The following is a 26,766-nucleotide window of genomic DNA, read 5'->3' as shown; positions in this document are numbered from 1 at the left end:
AAGGAAGTTGTGAAGTGGTGGCACGACAGATCAAACACCCTCAAAGGAATGCCCTCAGTCGACCCTCCGGAGATGCTGCTGTTCACGGACGCATCCAAGGAGGGTTGGGGAGCCCATCTTCTCAACAAGTCAGTGAGAGGAAAATGGGACTTCGAGGAGAGGAGCCGTCACATAAACGTGCTAGAACTGATGGCCGTGCAAAGGGCATGCCGAAAATTTGCTCATCTACTCCGGGGAAACACCGTGGCTCTGCTGTGCGACAATGCCACGGTGGTGGCCTACGTGAAAAAGCAGGGAGGACTGAAGTCGAAGGAGCTGTGCAGTCTCACAACGGAATTCCTGGAATGGGCAGAGGAGGAACAGATCAAGATCACTGCCAGGTTCATTCCGGGAAAGAAGAACGTCCTAGCCGACGGCCTCAGCAGGGTGGGTCAAGTAGTAGGGTCGGAATGGTCCCCACACCCGGGAGTGGCCCAGACCATCATCCTGAAGTGGGGGTCTCCAGTAATAGACCTCTTCGCCACAAGGCTAAACGCACAGCTCCCCGTGTTTTGTTCTCCTGTGCCAGATCCGACAGCAGCGTTCGAGGACGCCTTTCAACATTCATGGGACAATCTCGATGTAAATGCCTTTCCTCCCTTCGGGATGCTCAGACAAGTTCTCAACAGAGTGAGGCGGGCGAACAAACTGTGGATGACTTTGGTAGCGCCCTGGTGGCCAGAGAGAAAATGGTTCGCGGACCTAAAGGAACTGGCGCGCCTGGCCCCTTCCGGACGCCCCAGACCTCCTCCGGCAACCTCACTTCCAAAGGTGGCACGAAAACCCTCGGTCCCTCCGCCTTCACGCGTGGAGGTTATCGAGCGTCTCCTGAGGAGGGAAGGATATTCGTCGAAGACTGCGTCAAGGATGTCAGGTTATCTAAGACGGTCCTCGGTAGCGGTATACCAAGCAAAGTGGGCTACCTTTACGAAATGGTGCACCTCGAAGAACATCAGCTCCATTCACGAGATAGCCGACTTCCTGGTCTACAGTGATACCTCTACATACGATCTTGATTCGTTCCAGAAACTACTTCGTATGTTAAAACAATCGTATGTTGGAGCAAATATTCCCATAAGAATACATGGTAATTGATTTAATTCATTCCTCAGCCTAAAAACCCATAATAAATCCTTAATAAATGGCTACACATAATTACACATGACATTAATACAATAACTGTATAATAAATACATATTACAAACCAAAAAAAAGAATAATAATAATGAAATAATAAATGAAAAACAGGTTGTAATGTAACACTTTACCTTAGCGACAGGCCAGCGCAGGTGTAGGGACTTCTACGCAGGAGGAGACGGAAGATCAGCGAGGAGGTAGGGACGGTGACTTTGTACGATAACGTGTACGATAACTTACACTAACTTACACTACTACGTGAACTTTAACTTAGCTTATTTTTTTTTTTCCTTTTTATAATTTTATATTTTTTTTTTTACATTTTTTCATTTCTTATTTTTAATTTAAATCACTCTCACTCGATTCGGTCTTCCTTTTCTTTGCTTCACTTTCTTTCTTTTCATCATGATCACTAGACCGTTTTAAAGATTTTTTAAAGAAACTATCGAGTGAAAGTTGCTTTGTACGGCTTTTGAGGATTTTTCTAAAATGCGTTAAGCAAACATCATCGAACTGCGCAACAACACGGCAAACCTGAAGTTACTGTGGGTGATGCTTGTCGATGAAATCAACAACGTGTTGATGATATGCCAACATCTGTTTTATTTCCGCCGTACCTAAGATTTTGCCTACCTCCTCGATCTCCTCCGACTCACTCAACTGCGCTTGGAACTCATCATGCTGCATGGCTTGCAGCTCCTTTAGTTCCTCTGTGGTGAGCTCTTCATGATGCTCATCGACGAGTTCGGTGATGTCATCTTCATCCACCTCCAGACCCATGGACTTGCCAAGGGATACAATCTCTTCGACGTCTTCCTTGGCGGCAAGCACACGTTCATTCTCAGGGCCAAAACCTTCGAAATCTCTGGGAGCAACAGCATCAGGCCAAACCTCCTTCCAAGCGGAATTCAGGGTCCGACGAGTTACTCCCTCCCAAGCCTGATCAATGATCTTTAAGCAGTGCACGATATTGAAGTGGCTCCTCCAAAATTCACGCAAAGTTAAGTTGGTGCTTTGCGTGACATTAAAGCGCTGCTTAAATAAGTGCTTGGTGTACAGCTTCTTAAAATTAGAGATGACTTGCTGGTCCATGGGCTGGAGGATAGGGGTGGTATTCGGTGGAAGATACACCACCTTGATGAATTTGTATTCGTCGATGATATCTTCGTGTCCGGGGGGGGGTGGGTGAGCGGGTGCATTGTTCAAACAAAGCAAGCACTTCAAAGGCAAATTCCTCTCCTGAAGATACTTCTTGACAGCAGGGCCGAAAACTACGTTTACCCATTCCACAAAGATATGCCTAGTAACCCAAGCCTTAGAATTAGAACGCCATAGAACATGTAGCAGGTCTTTATTAATTCTATGTGCTTTAAATGCCCTAGGGTTTTCGGAATGGTAAACTAACAAAGGCTTAATTTTGCAGTCCCCGCTGGCGTTGGCACAAAGCGCAAGAGTCAACCGATCCTTCATTGGCTTATGTCCAGGCATTTTCTTCACTTCGGCGGTAATGTACGTTCGACTAGGCATCTTTTTCCAAAACAGACCGGTTTCATCACAGTTGAAAACCTGCTGCTCTATGTAACCTTCCTCCGCCACGATGCTTTCGAACTTTTTAACAAAGTCTTTAGCAGCCTTAGTGTCCGAACTCGAAGCTTCTCCATGACGAACAACTGAATGAATCCCGGTCTGTTAACTAAATTTCTCGAACCAACCTCGAGACGCCTTGAATTCCTCCGTCGTAGGATCGGCTGAACTCTCCCCCGCGTCACCCCGAGAGCGCGGCTACAAGTCACTGTAGATAGCGCTGGCCTTCTCACAAATGATCGTTTCCGTGATCGTATCGCCAAGAATCTCCTTGTCTTTGATCCATATTAACAAAAGTCGTTCCATCTCTTCAAGGGTAGGGCTACGACATTTGGAAATAATCGTGATCCCCTTCGAAGGTTTCACTGCTTTAATGGCTGACTTCTGTTTTATGATCGAGATCGTAGACATATTCCGGCCATATTGTTTAGCCAGATCGCTAACACGTAGACCTCGCTCGTGCTTTTCTATTATTTCTTGCTTTAATTCTAATGAAAGCATAGACTTCCTCTTTTTCTCACCACTGCTACTACTTCCTGAACCGAAACTAAGCTTTTTAGGACCCATGATTACGGAACACAGAAAACAACACGTGAAAAGGCAAGATAAAAAACTGTTAAAACTGAGCGAATAGAGGACAACCACACGATGTGCATGCGATGAGAGGACTGATCAAGGTGACGCTCGATTGGCGTCCCTCCGATGTGCTGCCGTCTAGCGGCGTCAACAACAAACTACGCTGGACGCTTTCGAGAAAATTCCACGGGTAAGCGTATTGTTTACTTCGTATGTTGGAGCAACACTTCGTATGTTGAGACAGAAATTTGGTCGAATTTTACTTCGTATGTTGGAAAATTCGTATGTTAGGACAGTCGTATGTAGAGGTTCCACTGTATCTGAGGAACGAAGTGGGCACGTCCATACCAGCCATCAAAGGAGTCCGGGCAGCGTTGGGCCAAGTTTTCCTACTGAAGGGTATTGACCTAGGAGCCTCCAGACATATCTCGATGCTCATCAAGAGCTTCGAGCAGTCGCGTTCCCCCCAGGCCGTTAGGGTGCCCCAGTGGGATGTGACTAGAGTGTTGAAAGTGCTTTCGGAGCCTCCCTTCGAACCCCTCAAGGATATCCTAGACAAGGAGCTCACCCTCAAGACGGTCTTCCTGTTAGCCCTTGCGTCGGTGAAGAGAGTAAGTGAGATCCATCGGCTGTCATACGAGGTCTCACACTCGAAGGGGTGGCGAGAAGCAACTTTCAGGTTCTTACCTAACTTCGTAGCCAAGACCCAGAACCCAGCGGTTTGGGACCCTAGGTTTGAAGAGTTCACAGTGCCAGCGATTCCGCGTTCGGACAACCTGAGGGACTTGCTACTGTGTCCGGTCAGAGCGGTACGTAAGTACCTAGAGAGGACTGCCAGACTTCGACCTGGGATCAAGAGGCTGTAACGTCTCCTCAGGACTAGTGAAGAAGCCGGTCTCTAAGAACATGATCTCCTTCTGGCTACGGCAGGTTATCATGAGAGCCTACAGCAGTTCGGGGGTCTCCCTTTCGAGAAAACCGAGACCCATGACATTAGGGGCCTGAGCACCTCATTGGCCTTCGAGAGAAACATGGCAGTGGGTCAGATCCTGAGGGCAGGCACTTGGTCAAGGCATTCCACCTTTACGGCTCACTACCTAAAGGAATGTTTTAGGAAATCTTTGGACGGTTTCTCGATTGGTCCCGTCATTTCTTCGCTCCAGAAGATTTAAGGTACTGTATAGCCCCGGGGAAGCCGTGGGCGGTAAGTCCAAGAGACACAGGTTCCTTCCTTACCTTTTCCCCCTCCATCACCCTTCCCCCTCCATCACCCTTCCCCTACATGGCCCTTGATTCCTTCACCTTCCATGGGATACACAGTCAGTGAATGAATACGTCTCCGAGGATTATTACAGAGGTGAGTTAATTAGACACTAAGATAGTTTTGCGTAGTTTTCCCTCATTTCCCGTTTCTATTTTGGGTCAGCAGAACCTAGCCTCCTATCTAGGTTCGTTTTTTCCCTTCATCACGGTCTCTAGGTCTGGAAGGACACTCCCACCTCCTAAGGTATAAGTCTCCGAAGAAAGTAGTTTGAGGTAAGTACTCCGTGTTGGAACAAATCACAAATTTTAAGTAATTTGTATTTTTCCTAACAGTACTTACCTCGAACTACTTTCTTCAGAGACTTATACCCACCCATCCTGCCCCGAGTGCCTTACAGGACTATTAGAAACCTATCTATCATAAAACTTACTAAAGGTCGAGACCTGAGCGAGCACGCTCTCTGACCCTGGGTCGCCTCATGGCGCGTATCCTTCCGCCAGAGGTTCCCCCGCATAGAAAACGGAGATAGGGTAAACTACACAAAATTCTGGTCGGTTGGGAGGAGATCCCAGGTACTCCTAAGAAAGTAGTTCGAGGTAAGTACTGTTAGGAAAAATACAAATTACTTAAATTTTGTGATTTTGTAGGGATTTAATGAGCATGAATATGGCTAATTACAGTTTCTGAAATTGGGTAGTTTGAAATGTATTTTAAGAAATTTAATCTTTGTCATATAACAAATTATTTGGGAATTTCCATTGGAAAAAATTTTTTCAAGTATTTTCTTGTATAGAAAAAAGAAATTTTAAAATTTATATTTTTGTATATAATACAATGTGCAGTTACAATATTGAAATCATAAGACTGGGTTAAGTTCTCATGTAGATCATCTTTTTCACTTTTCAGCTAGTAAAAGTATAGATAATTGTTTAGAGGAAATGCTGCAACACCAGTATGATGATGACACCATAGTAGCAGAGATTCGATACAACGAAAAAGAGCCCTACCTATTCAGAATGAATGACCTTCCTATGGTTGAGAAGTTGGAGAAATTCATAGAAGATGTCAGGTAATATTTATAATGGAATTAAATTATACTTCTTTTCTTTCCTATTTTATCAATTGCATTTGTTCTTGATATTGCTTTTGATCACTGAACTGCACTTCAGTCATCATCATCATCATCATCCCCTCCTACACCTATTCACGCAAAGGGCCTCATTATAGGTTTGAATTGGAAATGTGACTTGTCCTCTTATTTGAGGAATGCAGCATTCAGTAAACTTCTCTGTCCCAGTTGTAGTCATTGGTTATGAAACATTATTAGTAATGAAATCCCAGGCCATAGTGAGGAATTTTGTTTGTACTGGATAAAACCCTATATTTTTTAATTCCAGTCTTTCGAGTTTTCTGGAACTAATTTCAAATGTACCCCTATGGTCTTGTAACATTTAGTTGGATCATGTTTATTTTTAATTTCGTCCTTGAGAATGAAAGAAGAAAAACTGCTTGCAATCCTCTTACACATAGGATTCATAGAAAAGTAGAATTTTTATAATGTTTGTTATTCCTATTCTCATCTGATGTTATATTGCTTCATTACATTTCTATACTCATCTGATGTTATATTACTTCTTGTCCAGAACATGGTGCTTTTCAACATTTATTACTATTATTATTATTACTAGCTGAGCTACAACCCTAGTTGGAAAAGTAAGATGCTATGAGCCCAAGAGCTCCAACAGGAAAAAATAGCCCAGTGAGGAAAGGAAATAAGGAAATGAATAAATGATATAAGAAGTAGTGAAAAATTAAAATATTTAAAAAACATTAACAACATTAACACAGATATTTGATATATAAACTATAAAAGGACTTATGTAATCCTGTTTAACATAAAAACATTTGCTGCGAGTTTGAACTTTTGAAGTTCTACTGATTCAACTAACTGATGAGGAAGATCATTCCACAACTTGGTCACAGCTCGAATAAAACTTCTAGAATACTGTGTAGTATTGAGCCTCATGATGGATAAGGCCTGACTATTAGAATTAATTGCATACCTAGTATTAAGAACAGGATGGAACTGTCCAGGAAGATCTGAATGTAAAGGATGGTCAGAATTATGAAAAATCTTCTGCAACATGCATAATGAACTAATTAAATGATAGTGCCAGAGATTAATATCTAGTTCAGGAATAAGAAATTTAATAGACTGTAAGTTCCTGTACAACAAATTAAGATGGTAATCAGCAGCTGAAGACCAGACAGGAGAACAATACTCGCAACAAGGTACAGTAAAATGAAAGAATTGAAACTTTTTTTTTTTTTCTGATTCAAAATACACAAATTTCTCTATATGTTCTAGACATAGGTAATACCTTCATCATATAAAAATTTCAAGTCATTTGATCAAAATCTTTTTGATTTATTAGCAAAAATTATGATTAAAAAAAAAAATTTGGTAAATTTTTCTCCTAGTATTGACACCAATTGTATTGAAAATCATACCATCAAAACTTCTTTATAAATCGAATAATTCTGTGTGACACATTTTTTATTTTCGATTTTCTTTTTTTGGATGATTATTTTCTTAATTTTCTTCGTTTAGACGTAAAATAATCAGGAAAAAAAGAGAAAATGAAAAATCAAATTCTGGTACACAAAATTGTGTGATATTTATTCTTCTTTTCATTGATATTTTTCTCTCAAAAATTTAACTATAGATAAGTGAGAAAAATATACCTAAGTGTGAATAAGTATGTGTTTTGAGTTATGAGTTCCCAAAGATTTGCTATAAATTTTGACTTTTTTCTTTAAAAAAAATCAAGATAACATTATAATGATAACCTTACTTTGTACTTTTATTGTTTATTCCTACATGAAGGCTCACTAAACGTGATATTTAAACCCTAAGTTTACTAATAAACTGGGTGTAAGGGTGTCATGAGTTGCCAGCGGCCTCTCATTGTTGCCAGAGTTTTAGTAAGAATGTTCCAGCTTTGTACTCTTTTTCGTGTTTCCCTCTCTCCTTGGTTCATTTTTGTTGCTCTCTGCTTACTTTTTGTTCTTTCTTTGACCTTAAGTAACATTGGCCTTGCTATACAGTTCGAGAGGACGTAAAATCACAATGTACATACTAGCTGCAAGTAAAAAACACACATTCATCGTAACTTCTAAACGGCTTTGGAAACTCTGGTTGGTCTTCTCGTAGATTGTAGTTTGTGTTCGCCTACCCCCTACTAATGCCTTTCATCTCTGCCAGACGTACGAGATTTCGAAACATAAATGAAAAAATTGCTATGTTTATATATGCCAAAATAAACACACAGATGATTCTGTCAAACTCAGTCATGCAGATGATGTAGTAGGGATGATGTCTATCATTTAAAGACCGCTCTATCTCCTGTATTTGTAAAAATAATAGTCTGCAATTTCTGGCAAGCATATACGATAAGTTGCGGCATACATAGAAACAATAAAACTATTTTTGATTTTTTAAAGTTACGTATGTCAAACACTGTAGCAGACGGTCCCCTTAAGTAAAGGAGGAACTGTTGCATCTACACCAAAGAGTGCAGATTTAAGGGGAGGTGGTATACCCGAGAGGGAAAGAGATAGGAGTTATAGAATTAAAATACAGTATAAAATAAATAGTATTTTAGTAATAAAATTTCTTATTTCTATACTCGCCTGATGTTCATATTGCTGCTGCTCCAGATGTTCAATTTAATAGACATTTATTCTTTTTTTTTTATTCAAAAATATTGTTCCCATTCTCTTTCCCTTCAATAAACTTCTGCCCTTAGTAAAAGAAGGACCATTCTAGCAGTAAATGGTAACTAACTTGCCAGTGTCTTTGTGTATTCAGCTTTGAAGTCAAAATTATCCCCATCCTCTTGACACCACTCGGCAGTGGGGAGGAGGGTGATCACGCGTGTGAACATAAAGGGAAATTCATAGAAATCAGTTATATCATAGAACATCTCTGTTATTTTTATGAACCTTTCCTAATGTTCATATTGCTTATTCCGACACACTGTTTGTGGTGAGACACAGTGAAAGAAAGATAGAGGATAGATTTATTAAAATCAATATAGCAACCCCACAGCTGTCATGAATGTTCTGTTCCAGGCATCCCCGTGATAGCTGAAAAACCATCAAGTAGATACAGAACTCTACGGTATATATTTTAAAATCATTTATTAAGATGTTCCCATTCTTTTGATTTTCTTAAATTTAAGCTTTTATGAACCTTCCAAACACACTTATAAACTTGTTGTACACTCTTTTAAACACTTTGTATGCGAAATCATTTTACTGTTGACACATCCTTACATATACAAAAAGGAAATTTAAAAAAATCTGTGCACTCATTAACATATGTACTACTTGGCCAGGCTACGCTCTTGACCAAACTTTATGTCCATATACTGTGGTAAAAAAGTACAGCTATATTTAAAATAGACAGGATTTTAATAACACTGATGTTTCACTTAACTCTAACCAATAATAATGATTGTAATATTCACATAAATAAAAGTGGAGATATAATCTCTGAGTATATTCCCTTAGATAAAAAGTGTTGTGTTATTTGGCACTGAATCTCCTGCCTTCATCACTTGGCCAATTGCAAGGTACTTTCGGAAGGCCAAGTTGGGCCCTCGATTATGCTAGTGGTTGTGTCTTTTGGGCAAAGTGATCCTTTTCCTTGGGGTGGGTTGAATCTCTGGAGGAACATTTCTCAACCTCCTCCCTTCTCGCTGGGTATGAAGTTACTCAGGATTTATCTGGCCCTAAAACACCACACTATGGACCGATGTCGACGGAGGTTGTCAATGCCGAGTTGTAGTGTTGCTTTTTTAATATCTTTGCACTCATTTGTGATTGCAGTGATCTTGGGGTGGTGACCTTGTCTCTGCCTGTGGGAAGAACCTCAGTCCTCCATCCTTGGAGCTAGCCTGGCCAGATCTCTCTAGTTTAGGTCTTGATTGAGTTGACGATAAGATCTGTGTATCTGAGAACTCTCTCACTTTCAACCAGCCAAACAAGATCTTGGGAAAAAATGCACACACCTGTATGCACATGCACACGAGGCAGAGAAGGTACCAGAGCTTGCTGTGTCATCAGCTTTGTAGGTTGACCTGCAAAGCATGTCCTTCTCATCCTCTTGGGTCAGCAGCCTTGGAATTGTCTTCCAGGCCCTCCCCTCAAGCTGTCTCTTAGTTTGACCAGTGGTCAAGTGAAGTGACATACTTTATCAGGTTAACAGGGTTATCATCTCCCTAGTCTATGGAGAAGTACAGGAGTCTTGTGGTGGCTGGTGGAAAGACAGTGACCTGCGTATCGCACCAGGCAGCAAACCAGCGGGCCATCTGGGTTTTGAAGAGGAGTGATGCTTAGGTCTCTTGAAGGACTTTCATAGGATTCCCTGATCGAAAATGCAGTCTCCCTCAAGGTCCTTGTCCCATCAAAGGTAGTTGCTGCCAAACCTTTGGGTTCGGACATGCATGCTGGATCTGATATAAGGAAGTGCTCCGTGGTCTTTTCTAGACCAATCAGGGCTGCCGACTTCTTTGGACGTGGACAACCCTTTCAATGCACCCATCCTGGTCCTTCCAGGAAGGGAGATGTCAGGAAGAAGGGAGGTAGAGGAAAACTAAGATACCAGCGTTCTCTCCCTGTCTTGCTATCAAGAGTAGGGAGATGCTTGGTGTGCCATTGTGCAACATGTTATAAGAGACAAGCCTGATCCTTGGGTAATGAGAGTTTTTCAGGACAGTAACTTGCTACTTTTTCAGGACCGTTGGCCCCCCTTATCTCACTTGGCGATATAATTCTCATCTGATCCTCAAATGTTGCCCAAACACTTGGCCTTGTGGACAAAGGAAGAAAGAATGTTGGAGAAGAACATGCTTGAAGTAGTTAGAGACGAAACTCCTGGCTTCTATAGTAGATTCTTCCTGGCGGAAAATTTATTATGGGACTTGAAACAAGTCATTGACCGCTCTTCACTGAAGAAGTTTGTGCGTCAAACAAAATTCAAGAGAGAAACAGTATGTTCTGCACCAAGTTCCACCAGAGAGGGATGTTTCATGTATTTTGGTGGACCCTAAGGATATGTATCTCCATGTAGCTTTGCATCAGTCCTCTTGGAAGTACCGTTGTGTTTTCCCTCTGATGTGGTGTATCGGTTCAAGATCGCGCTTTGGACTGTGTACTGCTTCTGAGGTGTTCACTCTGGTAGCAGCTTGTGCCCACTCACAAGGGATAGTCATCCCCCGCTTTTTGCAAGGGTTATGTTCCAGGACTCCTTGCAAAAAGCATGAAACTTATTTTTTTCCATGTACATGTACAATATTTTAAGCATTTGTAAATCCTCCCTACACTATTAAAAACCTTTCCCACACTCCTATGAACACTTTACCACACTCCCACACTCCTATGATCACTTTTTAAGTTATTACAAGGACTAACAATAACTTAAGAAAAGAGTAAAAGGCCTGTATTGAGATGTTTGCCATCTTGATTACCCCATCCTACATCTTTAGTTGGTTCCAAGAGACCCGATGTAAGGGGATTTTCGACATAGGTTGGATTTTTGCTTAATAAACAAGACACATGTACACATGTTGAACACAAGAAAGCTCCTATAACTTGCTATCATTTTATAATAAAAACAGATATCTACATCAGTAAGCTTCCATGCGAAGTACAGTACTCTACAGTAATACAGCACTTGATTATTACTTTACTATGTATAAATCGTCATAAAGTTGAAAAAACGAAGTAACAAGAAACTAGTAAAAACAAAATTTATCCTATTAAAAAAGATTTAATCAAACAGATTGACACTTATGTAATTTAGTCATAGTAAGTCAATCTCTCTCTCTTCCTCCAGCACACAAAGAAAGAGGGGAACTGATGATAATCAAAGAAAAAATATCAAATACATGTAATTGGACTCTAATCTAATTTGGCAATGAACTGTAGATGCTCAGTGTGTCATTAAAGTAATAGACATCGATTACTGAGCTTACATGTGAAATAGTGATGTAGTGATGTCACTAATTGGATTTTGTTGTGATGGTGAACCTTGGCCATCGTTAGCATCTAGCAGTTATAATTCGTTGTAAGTTGATAATCGGCAATAGTAGGAGATTCAGTCAAACGCTTCTTCTTGGGTTAATTCTCCTTGTTGGGTGAGCTATTAGTTTAGAACTGTCACCAAGAGGTATGTTGAAAACCATAACATCCATCTTCATGGGAATTGACCCTAATTAAAAGACTTATAAAAAAAGGTTTATTGAACTGTGTACTTTCTCACGAGTGTGGTTCAATTACAACTTTAAGATCCAGTTGGCCGTAGAATTACTGCCTTATCATTTACAAAATATATTATTAAGCCTATATGAGAGACATGTCAAATTGGTTCTTCAAATATGCAGGTGTTTTCAGAACACCCTGTATTTGCTGATAGGACATCTTTTACGTTGGAAGTCAGATTCACTGTCGGCAAATATTCCACAATACAAGCTGACAGGCTTCATTTTCCTCCACTCCTATCTCTCCTTTCTCAAGCAATCAAAAGTATATTGAGAGCCAGAGCATTATTGCGGTAATGTGCCCTTGTGCAGTTGTAGGTAGTAGGTTGGCCAGGGTACCAGCCACCCGTTGAGATACTACTGCTAGAGAGTTGAGGGGTCCTTTGGCCAGACAGTACTAAATTCGATCCTGGTTACAGTTCATTTTCCATTTGCCTACACACACACTGAATAGTCTGGCCTATTCTTTGCAGATTCTTCTCTGTCTTCATACACCTGACAATACTGAGATTACCAAATAATACTTCTTCACCCAAGGGATTACTGCACTGTAATTGTTCAGTGGCCTTTTTCCTCTTGGTAAGGGTAGAAGGGACTCTTTAACTATGGTAAGCAGCTCTTTTAGGAGGACACTCCAAAATCAAACCATTGTTCTCTAATCTTGGGTAGTGTCATAGCCTCTGTTCTATGGTCTTCCACTGTTTTGGGTTAGTTCTCTTGCCCAAGTGTACACTCGGGCACACTATTCTATCTTATTTCTCTTCCTCTTGTTTTGTTAAAGTTTTTACAGTTTATATAGGAGATATTTATTTTAACGTTACTATTTTGAAAATATTTTATTTTAACTTTTTTCTTTCCTCACTGAGCTATTTTCCCTGTTGGAGCCCCTGGGCTTACAGCATTCTGCTTTTTCAACTAGGTTTGTAGCTTATTAATTGATAATAATAGGTATAAAATGTTTGCACTTCATTTTGAATTTTCAATCAACAGATTGTAATGAGTACTTATAAATGTACAAAGTAAGGAATAAAGGAATGTAAATTTAGGTGTTCTTCAGAGTACGGTTCCTGCCCTTTTACTTTTTATATAATTTTTACATGATAGTTGCTTAACCTTGTAAACAAGATTGTTACTTATTCTAGTGATTCTACTCTTGAGTTTATTGAATGCCTTAACAGATATCTAGGTAAATAAGTGCATTATGTAAATTATGGGGTGTAAGTTAAGCTCAATTAAACTCACAGTATAATTGGTTGTTAGATCCTGGATGTTGGATCCTTTTCAACGAGATATTTTCTTTGGCAGTTTTTTTTTTTCTTTTCCTCGTTTGGAATTCTAGTTGCCTTCATGAAAAGAATTAAAAGAATTTAATAGATGCACAGTCTGTCTTCCATAAAATTAGTTTCCTGTATCCTGAAAATCTTTCAAGATATACGGTGACCTGTCTTATCTTGAGGAAAAGTTGGTTATTTGATTCTGGGATATTTTTAATATTATTTTCTGTCTGGTCTTTAGCAACTTTTATCTGTAATTGTTGGGCAAAAACTTCAGGGATATTAATATTTATCCCTGATATGAATATCCGTCTCTGTCACTGTCCATCAACTAGGTCATTGTGCATATTCTATATGATTTTTCAAAATACTTACCATCTTTTTCATTATGTCTTTTTAAACTATACCATCTCCTATTTAGTACTAGATATCCAGTTATTTCTCACACTTTTGCCTTTTCTTTCATTAGGCTCATTATCACATACTTTTGGAAGTTTGATTCTGGCCTGAAGAAAATTGTGAAATGATCTTCCTAATCAAATAGATAAATTAATGGAACTTCAGAATCTCAAATTTTATTTTAATGAAAAGTTTGACATAAGACTGGTTTCCTTGTTTATTTATTTATTTATTTAATTTTTTATTTTTTTTTAATTTTTTTTTTTTTGTGCTGCTTTTATGGTTTTTGCTCCATTTCTTAATTTATTTTTGCTGTGGGTAGCTTTCTATAGCAGGGTTTAGTGGCTTGGGAGATTCTGTTCTCTCAGGTATTGCATTCTACGAGTATCTCCCAAGTTATCAATTCTTTCTTTCTTTTTCTGTTAAGTGTGGGAGAGTTTGTAAATCCATTGGAAATCCAAATAGGCCTTTAGCCTGTGGTCTGGTTCAGTTTGTAGAACATCTTATACTGTTGTTTCCTGCAGGACATTTTTAGTAAAAATGGCCTTGCTCATTGTCAATCTTGGAGAATATTGAATTTTAGTGATTATCTGGCCTTTACTTATTATTATTATTATTATTATTATTATTCATTATGTATTATTATTTTTATTACTACTACTACTATTACTTTGATGTCTCACAGGATTATAATACAGGAGAGGAGATTCCCAGCCCCCTCGTCCCTTCCATTTTAGTCGCCTCTTACGATACGCAGGGATACGGTCGTGCTATTCTGATTGTTTTTATGCCCCCGCGGCCACAGGCTACGTAGAGGAGAGGTCCCCTTTTATGTTTAATTTGTTTGATGTCGGCTACCCCCTAAAATTGGGGGAAGTGGCTTGGTATATGTATGTATGTATGTACTACTATTATTATTACTACTACTTTCTAATCTACAACCTTAGTTGGAAAAGAAGGATGCTATAAGCCCAGGGGCTTCAACAGGGAAAACAGCCCAGTGAGGAAAGGAAACGAGGAAAAATAAAATATTCCAAGAACAGTAACAACATTGAAATATTTCCTATATAAACTATAAAAACTTTAACAAAACAAGAGGAAGAGAAATAAGATAGAATAGTGTGCCCGAGTGTACCCTCAAGCAAGAGAACTCTTAACCCAAGACAGTGGAAGACCATGGTACAGAGGCTATGGCACTGCCCAAGACTAGAGAAAAATGGTTTGATTTTGGAGTGTCCTTCTCGTAGAAGAGTTGCTTATCATAGCTAAAGTCTCTTCTACCCTTACCAAGAGGAAAGTACCCACTGAACAATTACAGTGTAGTAACCCCTTGGGTGAAGAATTGTTTGGTAATCTCAGTGTTGTTAGGTGTATGAGGACATGTAAAGAATAGGCCAGACTATTCAGTGTGTGTGTCTAGGCAAAGGGAATATGACCCTTAACGAGACAGAAGGCTCCACTGTCTGGCCAGTCAAAGGACCCCATAACTCTGTAGCGGTTGTATCTCATTTGGTGGCTGGTGCCCTGGCCGACCTACTACCTATATAGGAGAATTGGCTAATCCTCTCAGACTGCTCAATTATCATTTGCTGAGCCAGTCGCTGATGAGCCTAACACCACTAGAATAAGGATACTGGTGGAATGCAGTACTCAAGAAAGAAAGGTTTATTAGGGACATAGAAAGGAATTCTTATAAAATCTAAGGTGCTGAAGTTATAATCACATCAAATGCATCATATTTAAAAGAGACTCTCTCCCAAATAATAATAATGATGATTGTGTTGATATACTGCATAATAAGATGTAAGGTTTGGTTTATTGTGTTCTATATTTTATCTATTAACTCTCGAGTAAATGTAGACTAGTCATACATTTGGTTGCTAGGAAGTATTAATGGAGATTTTAGTTTATATTTCCTTGTACTGTGCAAAATTTTCAAATGAAGATCAATATATATTTTGTCTGATATTGATATGACTTTTTAGTCTTGTGTATTTAGTCCATAAGACCCTTTTGTATACAATATTCTTGGCCATTCATAAATCTGACTTCATTTATATACCATCTTTTATGAAAACTGAATAAGTCTGTTTTGAAAATTTTTTGGGAACCAAGGCGATATCTCGTTACCATTAAAACATGTTGGCTTTAACTAAGTTTCTTTTTCTGAAATTGTCCATGGAATACTTTATTCAAAACTGTAAATATGGGTTAGAAGTAACCATTGAGATTTTTTTTTTTTTTACCATGGACTAGAGACTTATTTTGAATTGAAGTCGGTTCTCTACAAGCAGACATTGTCAAATATAATCTTTTCCTGTTATAGTCCCTAAACTTTACACAATATAAGGTAGTTTGAAACCTTTAATTATGTTGATGTAAACTTTACAGGAACCTCAAAGTTAAGGTTGCATTATTAGAGTCAAAGTAGGTTTTTTTTTTTAAATCAAGTGAATCTGTAACTTTGATATAGATTTCTTCCCAACAGATATGGGATTTATCCCCTGACAGCATTTAAGTTGAATCAGCAGCCTACATCCCGTCCTCGTGCCATATCACCTGAAGCTGTGGCTCCTGTTGCGGCTGAGAGTCCAGAGGCAACTGATTTTGAAACTCGCAAGGTCATCAATATGATGTGTAATATTAAACCCAATGAAAATGGACATGGCTTGTTTGTAAGTATTAAGGGTCTTGCTACTTTTTGTACTGTTACATTATGGGAAAGCTCAAAAGGAATCTGGTAACTAAGGGAAATGATAAGGAAATCTTGATAGTTATGAGCAAAATATCAGTGTAGTCATTTCAGTGTTATAGAAAAAAGAAAATATAGTCTTCACCACAAGTAGTAAAAATCTGGGAAAAACAGGTGTTTATAGAATACATTGTATTTTAGTGTACATTTTTCTTGGTCCCAAGTGCAAAAAAATATTTATGTTCAATTCTCAATGCATGTAATAATCTACCCATACTTTTAAATGAGTTTATTAATAATGTTAATGAAGGTTTGGATTGTCTCTTTACATGTTGAACATGCATATCTTAAAAGTACAGTAATGGGATTGTGACCTACATTTCTTAAGCACTTACAAAATAAAACACATGTAACCTGTGATGATAAGTGAAATCATTTTTATGTTTTCATACATAAATTTGTTATTAATCACATTTAATTTTGATTAATTTCTCATATTTTTTCATACCAGCTATTTTATCATTACTACTCATATGAAGTTTGATAATGAGCTTTAAATCATGAAACTAGTGTTTCATACAAACCCATTAATCTCATTGTGTGTGTATTTGAGATCTCAAATTTCCCAGACTGATTTTTGTGTTGCAGATAAAAGGAGAACAGTTGTTCATGCATGCACTTTTTGCATTCAATGTTATATAAAATTTCCTCTCTTCACTGTTCATGTAGAATGAATTAAGCAGTGGAAAATCATGGGATGGGATTGGGGAGGGAACTCGCTTTCTTTGGTAAATTTGTATGAGAAAACTAGTTTTGTATTTAAATAACTCATTCTTTTTTCATAACAATGCAAGTATCAACCAGCCAATCAGATGTGATGTAGGTGCTCATAACAATGACACACTCTCTCTTTATAACATGAATCCTGAAAAAAAGATGTATGAATTAATAGGAGGTAAAGATTAAATTGCCACTAAATCTTCTGTTGCTTGGAACTAGATCCTGAAACAAGTAAAGTACCGTCCATTTTGTACATAACATTTCTTAAACAAAATATTGCTAGTATAGACTGGCATCACCATGTAATCCCTTACTCTTAAGTGTCTTGCTTCATCTTTTAACAGTGTAAGCCTGAATATTAACTATTTTATACCAAAAACAATGTGGGAGACCAACTACTGCAGTCTTAGAAAAAGAAAAAGTCTAGAGTTGTCCCCTTCATATTCTTAGTCTTTCTTAAGCACTGTTGATGGGTCTTACTGGACAAAAAAAAAAAAATCTATATTTGTTGGTAACCAACAAATCATACACAGCTTGGGTGGATTAGGGCTTGGGCATTGATCATATGTATATATGATCAGTCTCTAGGGCATTGTTCTGCTAGCTAGGGCATTATTACTGTCCCTTGCATCTTCTGTTCATGAGTGACCTTTAAAAGGTGCTGTAGTATTATCTTTTTAAGGTTTGGCAACATGGAACAATGGAGTGGTAGAACCCTGAGAAAATTCTCAGTAGCTGCATTTTAGGTTGCTGGGTCTTGGAGTTGAAGCATTGCAAGTTTGGTGTGGAACCTCGAGAAATGTGGCTGCTCGAGGAGCTTTTCCTATATTTCTGGAGTCTACTACCAGTATCAGCAACATCTCTATGAACTTGTAATCAAAGTGGATCGGTTGATGTTATCTTCATGAAACATCCCATTTAGGAAATTGAATTGTCTTTTCAAGTATCTACTTCTTCAAGTGCTGTATTAGTCTTGAGATCATGAGAGGTACTCTTAGTCTAAAGTACAAACATATGCTTAGGAGTTTGTATGGGGGACCTTTTTAAAGGTTTAAAGTCTACTATGGATGGCAGAGGCAAGGGACCATGACATTGCCCCATCAAGCATGAGAATGCCCTAGAGACTGACCATACATACATATGATCAGCACCTAAGGCCCCTCTCCACCCAAGCTAGGACCAAAGAAGGCCAGGCAATGGCTGCTGATGACTCAGCATATAGACCTATAAGCTCACTCAAACCCCACATCCTTAGCTCCCAAGGATGGTGAAGTTGGAGTGACCAAACAAATTAACAAGTTTGAGTGGCACTTGAACCCCAGTCTGGCGTTCACCAGTCAGGGACGTTACCACTTCGGCCACCACAATCCTTTGTTGTGGAGACTTGGCAGCAATTTCCAGATTATTGTTTGCAGCTTGCTTATTTTCCTTCACAGAATCTACTCCCCCTGAATTGTTGTTAAAAGCAGTACGTCAAGATTTCAAGATTGAGAGATTGCCATGGCATGACCCTTATAAGATTTATGACCTTTTGCATCCTTACTTGATAATCTCCCAGTGTGAAGACCAGAGCATTTTGAGGCTGGGGTGAAACCTAATGAAGTGCGGCTGTTGGAGAGGTTTCTTATTTGTTGAGCCACCATTGTTGAGAAAAGATTTACAAAATAGTCATGTTGTGACCAAAGGAAAGTAACAAGTTTCATTAGAGGAAACCCTATGTCTAGGCTGCCCAAGGATTGCAGCTGTCTCTTAACTTCAGGCTGTTAGGTTATCTTCATCTAGTACTTAATCAGTACATTGGAACCTTGTGATTCAGGCTTGGGAATAGGTCCAACAAAGGCATATCCCAATGTCTCCGAGTTTTCTTGCAGATCTTTGAAATTTGGCACTTTTCTGAATGTGAAAACTGACTTCCCTGGTAAGACCATCTATTGCATAGCTACTCACCAAGGATTAACTTGGTCCTGTATATACTGTATGTCTTTTGCTTCTGTCTAAACAAAGGTTATAACTGCCAGCCAAAACAGGAGTTCAGATTTTATTCTGCCTTGAGTCTATGAGTAAGCAACTGTTTAAAGTTATTTATCATTATGCCCTTTATTGCTACTGAAAAATTATCAAGGTCTTGCCACCGCTAAATATCCTCTAGGATCTTCCTCATTCCTATAACTGGGTGAACATTTAGAGATTCTGCAGACCATGACTACAACAGCTGGAGCTAAAGAGAGATCATCCTGAAGTGACTTTGCAGGACCAGCTTTGCCAAGGATAGTAGATGAAATATTGTGACTGTGCCATAACATGCAGGATTAGAAGGCATGGAAAATGTCAAATTACATGGAGCAACCTTCTAATGTCATTTGTTGGTTGAACTAATGCTATGTATGTGTCGATACCCATGCTCAGAAATGAAGACCTCCACAAAAGCACCAGGTCAGGTTTCTCCCAGTTTAGACTGCATCCTGATCATTAGCATAGACTATATAAAAAGGTTGAGGGTTTTACAACTTTGCCACTGTCACTAGCTATAGTAGTTGTCCAAGTCTATACAACATTTTATGCCTTACGGTTGCCATTCTAGGATGAAAATGTGTAAAGCTGTAGCAAGGCCAAAACAGAAACCTTGAAACTGGCATATTTCCCTTCCCACCAGAAACAAATGCATTTCTGATGTTGGGTAGATATAACCAAAAAGTGAACATCCTTGAGATTCAGAGATTCTAGGGATTTACTTCCTGATAGATTGCATGACCAACTCAACTGTATTTATCTTAGTGTGTTTTATGAAGAAACATGTTTATTGTGCTCAAGTCTATGACTGAATGCCATTCTGCTGTTGCCTCTTGGTGTAGCCTTTTGACACCAAGAATTGGTGTGTAAAACCCCATTGATTTGTGCCACATTCATTTTTTGCTTCTTGGCCATCAACCTCATCTTGCTGTTTATAACCTGAAACTTCTGACCTATTGGGGAGGGAGGAACTAATCGCTTAGGAGGAAGAGTTGGTATGTAATTTTTATGGTTTCCTTTACCCAAGCTCTGATCATATCACCTGTGCAGACGTCAGTAATATCTGGAAATAGTTTCCTTGTGGTCAGGTGGACTGTAGATTGGTTATACGTGATTCATTTTATCCCCTCTAGCAGAAGAACTTTGCCGTAGTCCCTCCCCCATCTTAAGATAGAGGAGCAGCTGGTGCCATCATGCTGGAGTCATCACATGTAGGGTAGATAGGTAAAACCATCTACTACACATGTAAGTTGGAATCTCTGCTTCCTTGAATTTCCATGGGCAGATAAATTTGCATCTTTACTTCTTTTGGAAGGGCTGATATGTTTGGGGGCTTGAGGGATCCTTCACAAACCTGATGTTTAAAAAGAAATAACTTCTAGAGTAACTTATTCTTCTGTGTGAGGTCACTGGACCCAAGAATATCTCAGCAATGGTAACTAGCCCTTCTTTGATCTAGGAACATTTTCAGATGCTGGTAAGGATTGTACATCACTACATATTAAAGATGACTGGAAACAATTTGAAGAGTCTCTCTCAGCTACGGTTTGCACTCTTATATAGTAGGTAGCTAATCGACTAACGACAAATGGTGTCCATCGAAGAAACAAAGTCCTCGAGCGAATCTTTGGAGTGACTGCTACCACAACATCCAATAATGTAGATAAAATGTCATTCATCCTGTTGAAGGGCAAGCAGTCACAGTCTCTGTACTTGCTCAATAAGTGGTCTTGATTGGATGAGGCATGTATTGAACAATTTTAATGGTCTGTATTTCAATGATTATGGTCTCTAATAGAAGCCTTCCTTGAAGAGGATAGAACTTCTAAACCAATGCCTTCGAGGACAAAATTAATTTACTTCCTCCACTAAGGGACGAGGACCCACCGATGAAGATTATCATTTATGCTTGGAATTAGTAGTGGTATATATACAGTATTCCAATCTCAATTGGTGCAGAAGCATGCTAACAGGTGCTGCTGATAGATATGGAACCGGTACGCAGGTAGTGTGATTGAGAATGGTAAAATTTTAGCAGCAAAAATACATGTAGGCACAGCGACACCAGAAATGGGAGTAGCAGTAGGCACAGGCAGAACAGCAAGCAAAGCAAGAACAATAGAAACAGTTGGCAGAATAATTGTATGATGTGCGGCAGGACTAACAGTTACAGCCAATATGACTATAACAACACTTTTAGGAGTTAGAGCAATATGTTTTTCAGAATCAGTGAACAAGGGAGTAACAGGAATAGCAAATTCAGGAAAGTCAAGCAGCACATGTAGAAATTGCCAGCTGGAGGGCTGAGTGGACATTTGACACTTGGTTAAATCTATCATATATTAAAGATAACCTTGAATAACTTCTAACATTCAATAAAATATGGGTAACTTCTGACATTGAACAAATTAGGTTGTTACATGAGTGAAGAAGATAGCATCTTTAGATAGGAAGCCAGTTGTTAGACATACACACTATAAAATTATCACAGGAGCAAGAATGAGGCTGACAGGTGAAAGATGTAAGCAGATCAGACATTTGCCACATGTGAAGTTCAGCACTTTTAAATGGGAGTTGCGTAAGTAATTCAGTAGAAGGCTGTTACTCTCTCATTTCCTTCATTTTGATCAAGCAAGGCTATTAAGTACAGTAAACCCTAAACAGTTCTTTGAGAAAAACGAATGAGGGGTCATGTTACAGAAATCACCTCTTGGTACTAAATAGATAATCAACGACAAGCAACACGCCAGAAGTTAATCAGTTCAAATTTTATATGAAATTATGCACACTGGCTAAGTTAAAGGTCATGATTGTAGGGGAAGAAAATAATAGATGTTACAGATAGTTCTATTACAAACTACCTAAAGCTGCAAAGACATTTGCACTAGTTAACTTGCAAGAAGTGGAAAGACTCTCAAAGATAGTTTTCCAGTTAATGGATATTTTAAAGAGGGTGACAGATAGGTCTAGACATTCGATGCATGAATGATCTGTCTTCTTTTATCTGGAATACAGAAGACTGTATCTGGGCATATTAGACATGATCAATGTGGTCATAATATGAATATGGTTTTGAGGGAACAAATGTGAATTTGAGCAGAAACTAGGCAATTGCAAATAGAAACATTTCATTTTATGGTTTGTAGAGAAGACTTATCTAGATAAAAAGTAAAAAACAAAGTTTAGTAAAGAAAGTTGTAAATTTACTTTTAAAAGGAAATGTAGGACTCAAAAGCCTGTGGGAAAAAAATTTCGAATGAATTATTTTGGGATACAAAAAAAACATTTTGATAAATCAAAATGAAATACTATGCTTTTGTATTATCAAATTATTTCATGTTGAAAGTTCAAGTTATTCTTGTGTAATAATGTAATAGCTCAAGAAACCAAGTGTTTGTATTTTGTAATCAAGCATTCAATCATTTATGACTCATGCATTTAAAGCTATTACAGTACTTATCAAAATCAATGGCAAAAGAGACTAGGATCAGTAATTTGAATATTGTTTCAAATTATAAGTGCTATCATCACATACTTTTATTGTCGCCAGCAGTGGTAGTAGTAATTATGATATGCAATATTGAAGCATAATTGAGATTTTGGCCGGCAGTTTTTCTTAAACAGTAATGCCCCTCCCTATGTCATGAATTGGTTCCAAGATACCTAACGTAAGGCAATTTTCAACGTAGGTTGGACTTTGGCCTTATAAACGTTACTTGTATATTCCTTATACACATACTGAACATGAAAAAGTACTAATAACCTATTGTCCTTTTATAAAAAGCAGAAGCGTACATTGATAAGTTCCTATATTAACTACAGTACTGTATAGTACAGCACTTAATTATTATTTTATGAGGTACAGACTAATGTAAGGTCAGGAAAACAAGGTAATTTGGCTTTTGATTTTGTATTTTATAGTTTATGATGAATGACGTGAAGTCAGAGCTGACAAATGTTGAACTGACATAAAGTGCATTAGTACTGTATTTACAAGACTCTCAATAGTAGGACAAAAAACCAGATGACATGTTTTCAGTATTTTCGCTTGAATTTGTGTCTGTGCTACTGAGGGATCCTCTTAAGTTCTGTATTTTTTGGCCCCATTTGAAGTAAGTAGAGAGATATAAAACATTTGCTCTTTATCATGCTAGTCTGTTAATTGTAGTTTGTATGTGGAAGCTGTAATATTCTTTTTGATAATATACAACTAAATATATTTTGTGTGCACTATAGTTTAATGTTTAGCTTATGATTTCATAATTGTAGCTCAGATATTTAACAAGGATGTTATTCATTGTTAGTGGGTTGATCAATCCCTTGAGATTGAAGAGGAAAGGATTAAGAAATTCTTCTGTCACTAATCACGTGTTAATGATTGTGGTTATATCTGTATGTTATTTTTCATTGCTTTCTGTAAATTTTTTAATGAAAATAATGGTGGTTCTGGTTTCATTTCAAAGTGTAGGATTAGTAGGAAGAGTTAAAGTAGGATTTTTGTGAGGGTAAAAAGGAATAAGATGAGTAACAGTAGTCTTCATAAAAAAAAAGAAGAAAGAAATTGAAATGAATTAGCCAAAGGTTTTAGGCTAACAGACATATAACAAGGCACTTCCCCCAATTTTGGGTGGTAGCTGACATCAAAAAATGAAAAAAGGGGACCTTTCCTCTCCACATTCCTCCCAGCCTAACAAAGGACTCAAACGAGTTTGGCTGGTGCTGCTAGGGTGCCACAGCCCACCCTCCCCCGTTATCCACCACAGATGAAGCTTCATAACGCCGATTCCCCTACTGCTGCTACTTCCGCAGTCATCCAAGGCGACCGGAGGAAGCAGCAGGGCCTACCGGAACTGCGTCACAATCGCTCGCCATTCATTCCTATTTCTAGCACGCTCTCTTGCCTCTCTCACATCTATCCTCCTATCACCCAGGACTGATGTCATTTTATTCTCAATGTAACTTTGTCTTATGTACAGTGTGGTTTTTTAACTATATTTGTATTTCACAGGAACAAATTCAAGTTACTGGAATTAGGAGTTTTTTGTTTTGTTGCTGTTTATATATATATAGTATTATCAGTCTAGGTTTTGATTTTGTCAACTATGTCTGGCAAATTTAATCTCTTAGACTTTTTTTTTTTTTTTTTTTTGACAAAATTATGTTGTATTAAAGGTGTCATTCAAGTTACTGTGAAAATATTTCAAGTCTTCATCATTATATAGTAATAAATAGATTGATATACAAGGAGTATTTCAATGGTCAACTATCTAAATGAAAATGAATTTGCAATTGTTTAAGAATGAATTAATTTGTAATTATAGGTATAGTTGGCGTTAAGACTGTTAGCCAATTTATTTATAAAAGTTTAATATGGTTAATGTTGAAAAGGAGATATGCATTTAATATGTTGGATATCAGTCTTTCTTATGCGAATGTGCTGTTGCATTTAAGAATTCACTTTTGTAGTGACATCACAATTGTGCAAAGGATTTGAGTCTTGGTTTTACTATTTTGTACTCTTCAATTAGGTTTATGAGTTGATATATTTTTTTTTTACTTACAGATGACGATATCTCTTCGATTAGAGGATAAAATGAATCGTCAATTGTCGTGTGTTGTGGAAGATGGTGAAGGTGCTGCTTCTCTAACGGATGAACTTGTAAAATACGGGTTCATTAGCCAGGTAATTTGAGTAATTTTACTCAATCAATGAAAAGTTGGTGCTTATAAAAGGTTACAGGTATTCATAAATAAATTTCATAATTATTTTTCATTAATATTCATATGCCTCAACTAATGAACAAGTTCTGTTCTGAGAGTTTGTTTGTTAGTTAATTTTTTTATAGTCAATAGTAGTTAGTATAAGCATCCAGTATTGTAGTTACTCTACAGCATATAGTACTACTGTACTATAGTTGATAAACTTTACTATCATGACAAATTGGATCAATCTTATAATGAATGAAAACTTTTTAATTGGGGTTAAGTGAGATCTCAATAATGTCAACTTGCTTGTAGATGTTTATTATTATTATTATTATTATTATTATTATTATTATTATTATTATTATTAGCTAACCCCAACCCTAGTTGGAAAAGCACGATGCTATTAGCCCAAAGGCTCAAACAGGGAAAATAGCCCAGAGAAGAAAGGAAATATGGAAACTATAAACTACATGAGAAGCAATGAATAATAAATATAAAAAATCTTAAGGATTGGTAACAACGTTAGAATATATTTGTCATATATAAGCTGTAAAGAGATACTTATGTCAACCTGTTCAACATAAAAACATTCGCTGCAAGTTTGAACTAATGTAGTTCCTCCGATTCAGCTACCTGATTAGGAAGATCATTCTATGCTCTGGTCACAACTGGAATGAAACTTCTAGAATACTGTGATGGAGAGGGCATTACTTGGAATTAACTGCATGCCTAGTACTATGTACGGGATGGTACAATATGGGAAGATTTGAATGTAAAGGATGGTCAGAGTATTGAAAACCGTTATGCAACATTTACTAAGAACTAACTGAATGACTATGCCAGAGATCAATATCAAGATCAGGAATAAGAAATTTAATGGTCCGAAAGTTTTTGTCCAACAAATTAAGACGAGATTCAGCAGCTGAAGACCAGGCAGGACAATAATACTTGATACAAGGCAAAATGAAAGAATTGAAACATTTCTTCAGAATAGATTGATCACCAAAAATCTTAAAAGATGTTCTCAAGAAGCAAATTTTTTGTGCAGTTGAAGAAAAAGCAGACCAAATGTATTTCACAAAAATAAACTTGCAATTAAGAATCACACCTAGAATTTTTAAAGTTGTATAGAGTTAAAGAAACATTTCCATTATTGAGATTGGATGATGAGGAGCCATTGTCCTTGACCTACTTACAATCATACTTTGAGTTTTTTTAAGGTCCATTTTCATGGCCCATACTTTGCACTATGCAATAATTTTAGCTTGATCTCTATTAAGGGATTCAGCAACCCCAGATCTAAATTCAGGAGATGGAATTGAGGTAGAGAGAGTAGCATCACTTACATATGCAACAAATTTATTTTCTAGGCCAAACCACAAGTCATGCGTATATAATATAAAAAGTAATGGGGCAAAAACTCGAGCTTAAGGAACATCAGATGTCACATTCCTATACTCACTGGAGTGTCCACCGACAATAACTTTGTAATCTATTACTTAAAAATTCAATAATGATGCTAAGAAAAGACTCGTGCCCTTCCTGTTTGAATTAAAAAACAAGGGCCTCAAGATTACCACGGTCAATGGCAGCACTAAAATCAAGGTCAACCACACAAACTTCCTGACCACAATCCAAGGATTTTTGTATAGTAATGGAGAATTTAAGAAGTGCGTCACATGCTCCAAGGCCTTTACATAAGCCAAATTGCAAACTAGGGAACAGATTATTACCTTCGGCATACCTATTTAGACGTTTTGATAAAAGACATTAAAAAGATTTGATAATATGAGAGTTATAGAAAGTGAACGGTGATTAGCAGGGCTAGAGCTACCACAAACACATTTACCTCATGGAGTAACATTACTTATTGCCAAAAACAACTCTTCTTGCCAATTTGCAGAAAATAACAGACAACTTAAAGGTGTCTGGTTTCAGTTCCAGTTGCATCAGGGTAGATGCTCACCAGAATATCAGCAG

At 37.9% G+C, this 26,766-nt stretch overlaps 1 protein-coding gene across 2 annotated transcripts in view; it reads left to right on the top strand.

Annotated features, from left to right (window-relative positions):
- The window catches only part of Madm (MLF1-adaptor molecule), a 310,835-nt gene that overhangs the window by 268,911 nt on the left and 15,158 nt on the right, over positions 1–26,766 (top strand). Inside the window, exons 9-11 of one of the 2 annotated variants that reach the window (XM_068355007.1) lie at positions 5,507–5,669; positions 16,072–16,273; positions 24,644–24,763. In XM_068355007.1, the coding sequence (XP_068211108.1) occupies positions 5,507–5,669; positions 16,072–16,273; positions 24,644–24,763 (485 nt within the window). The remainder of the gene's footprint in view (positions 1–5,506; positions 5,670–16,071; positions 16,274–24,643; positions 24,764–26,766) is intronic. The other variant, XM_068355008.1, reaches the window with a different exon arrangement.

Source organism: Palaemon carinicauda, chromosome 31, assembly GCF_036898095.1.
Source record: "Palaemon carinicauda isolate YSFRI2023 chromosome 31, ASM3689809v2, whole genome shotgun sequence".
In the NCBI taxonomy this organism is placed as follows: domain Eukaryota; kingdom Metazoa; phylum Arthropoda; class Malacostraca; order Decapoda; family Palaemonidae; genus Palaemon; species Palaemon carinicauda.
The sequence above is the reverse complement of the archived record's forward strand: the minus strand, read 5'-3'. Positions and strand labels throughout refer to the sequence as shown.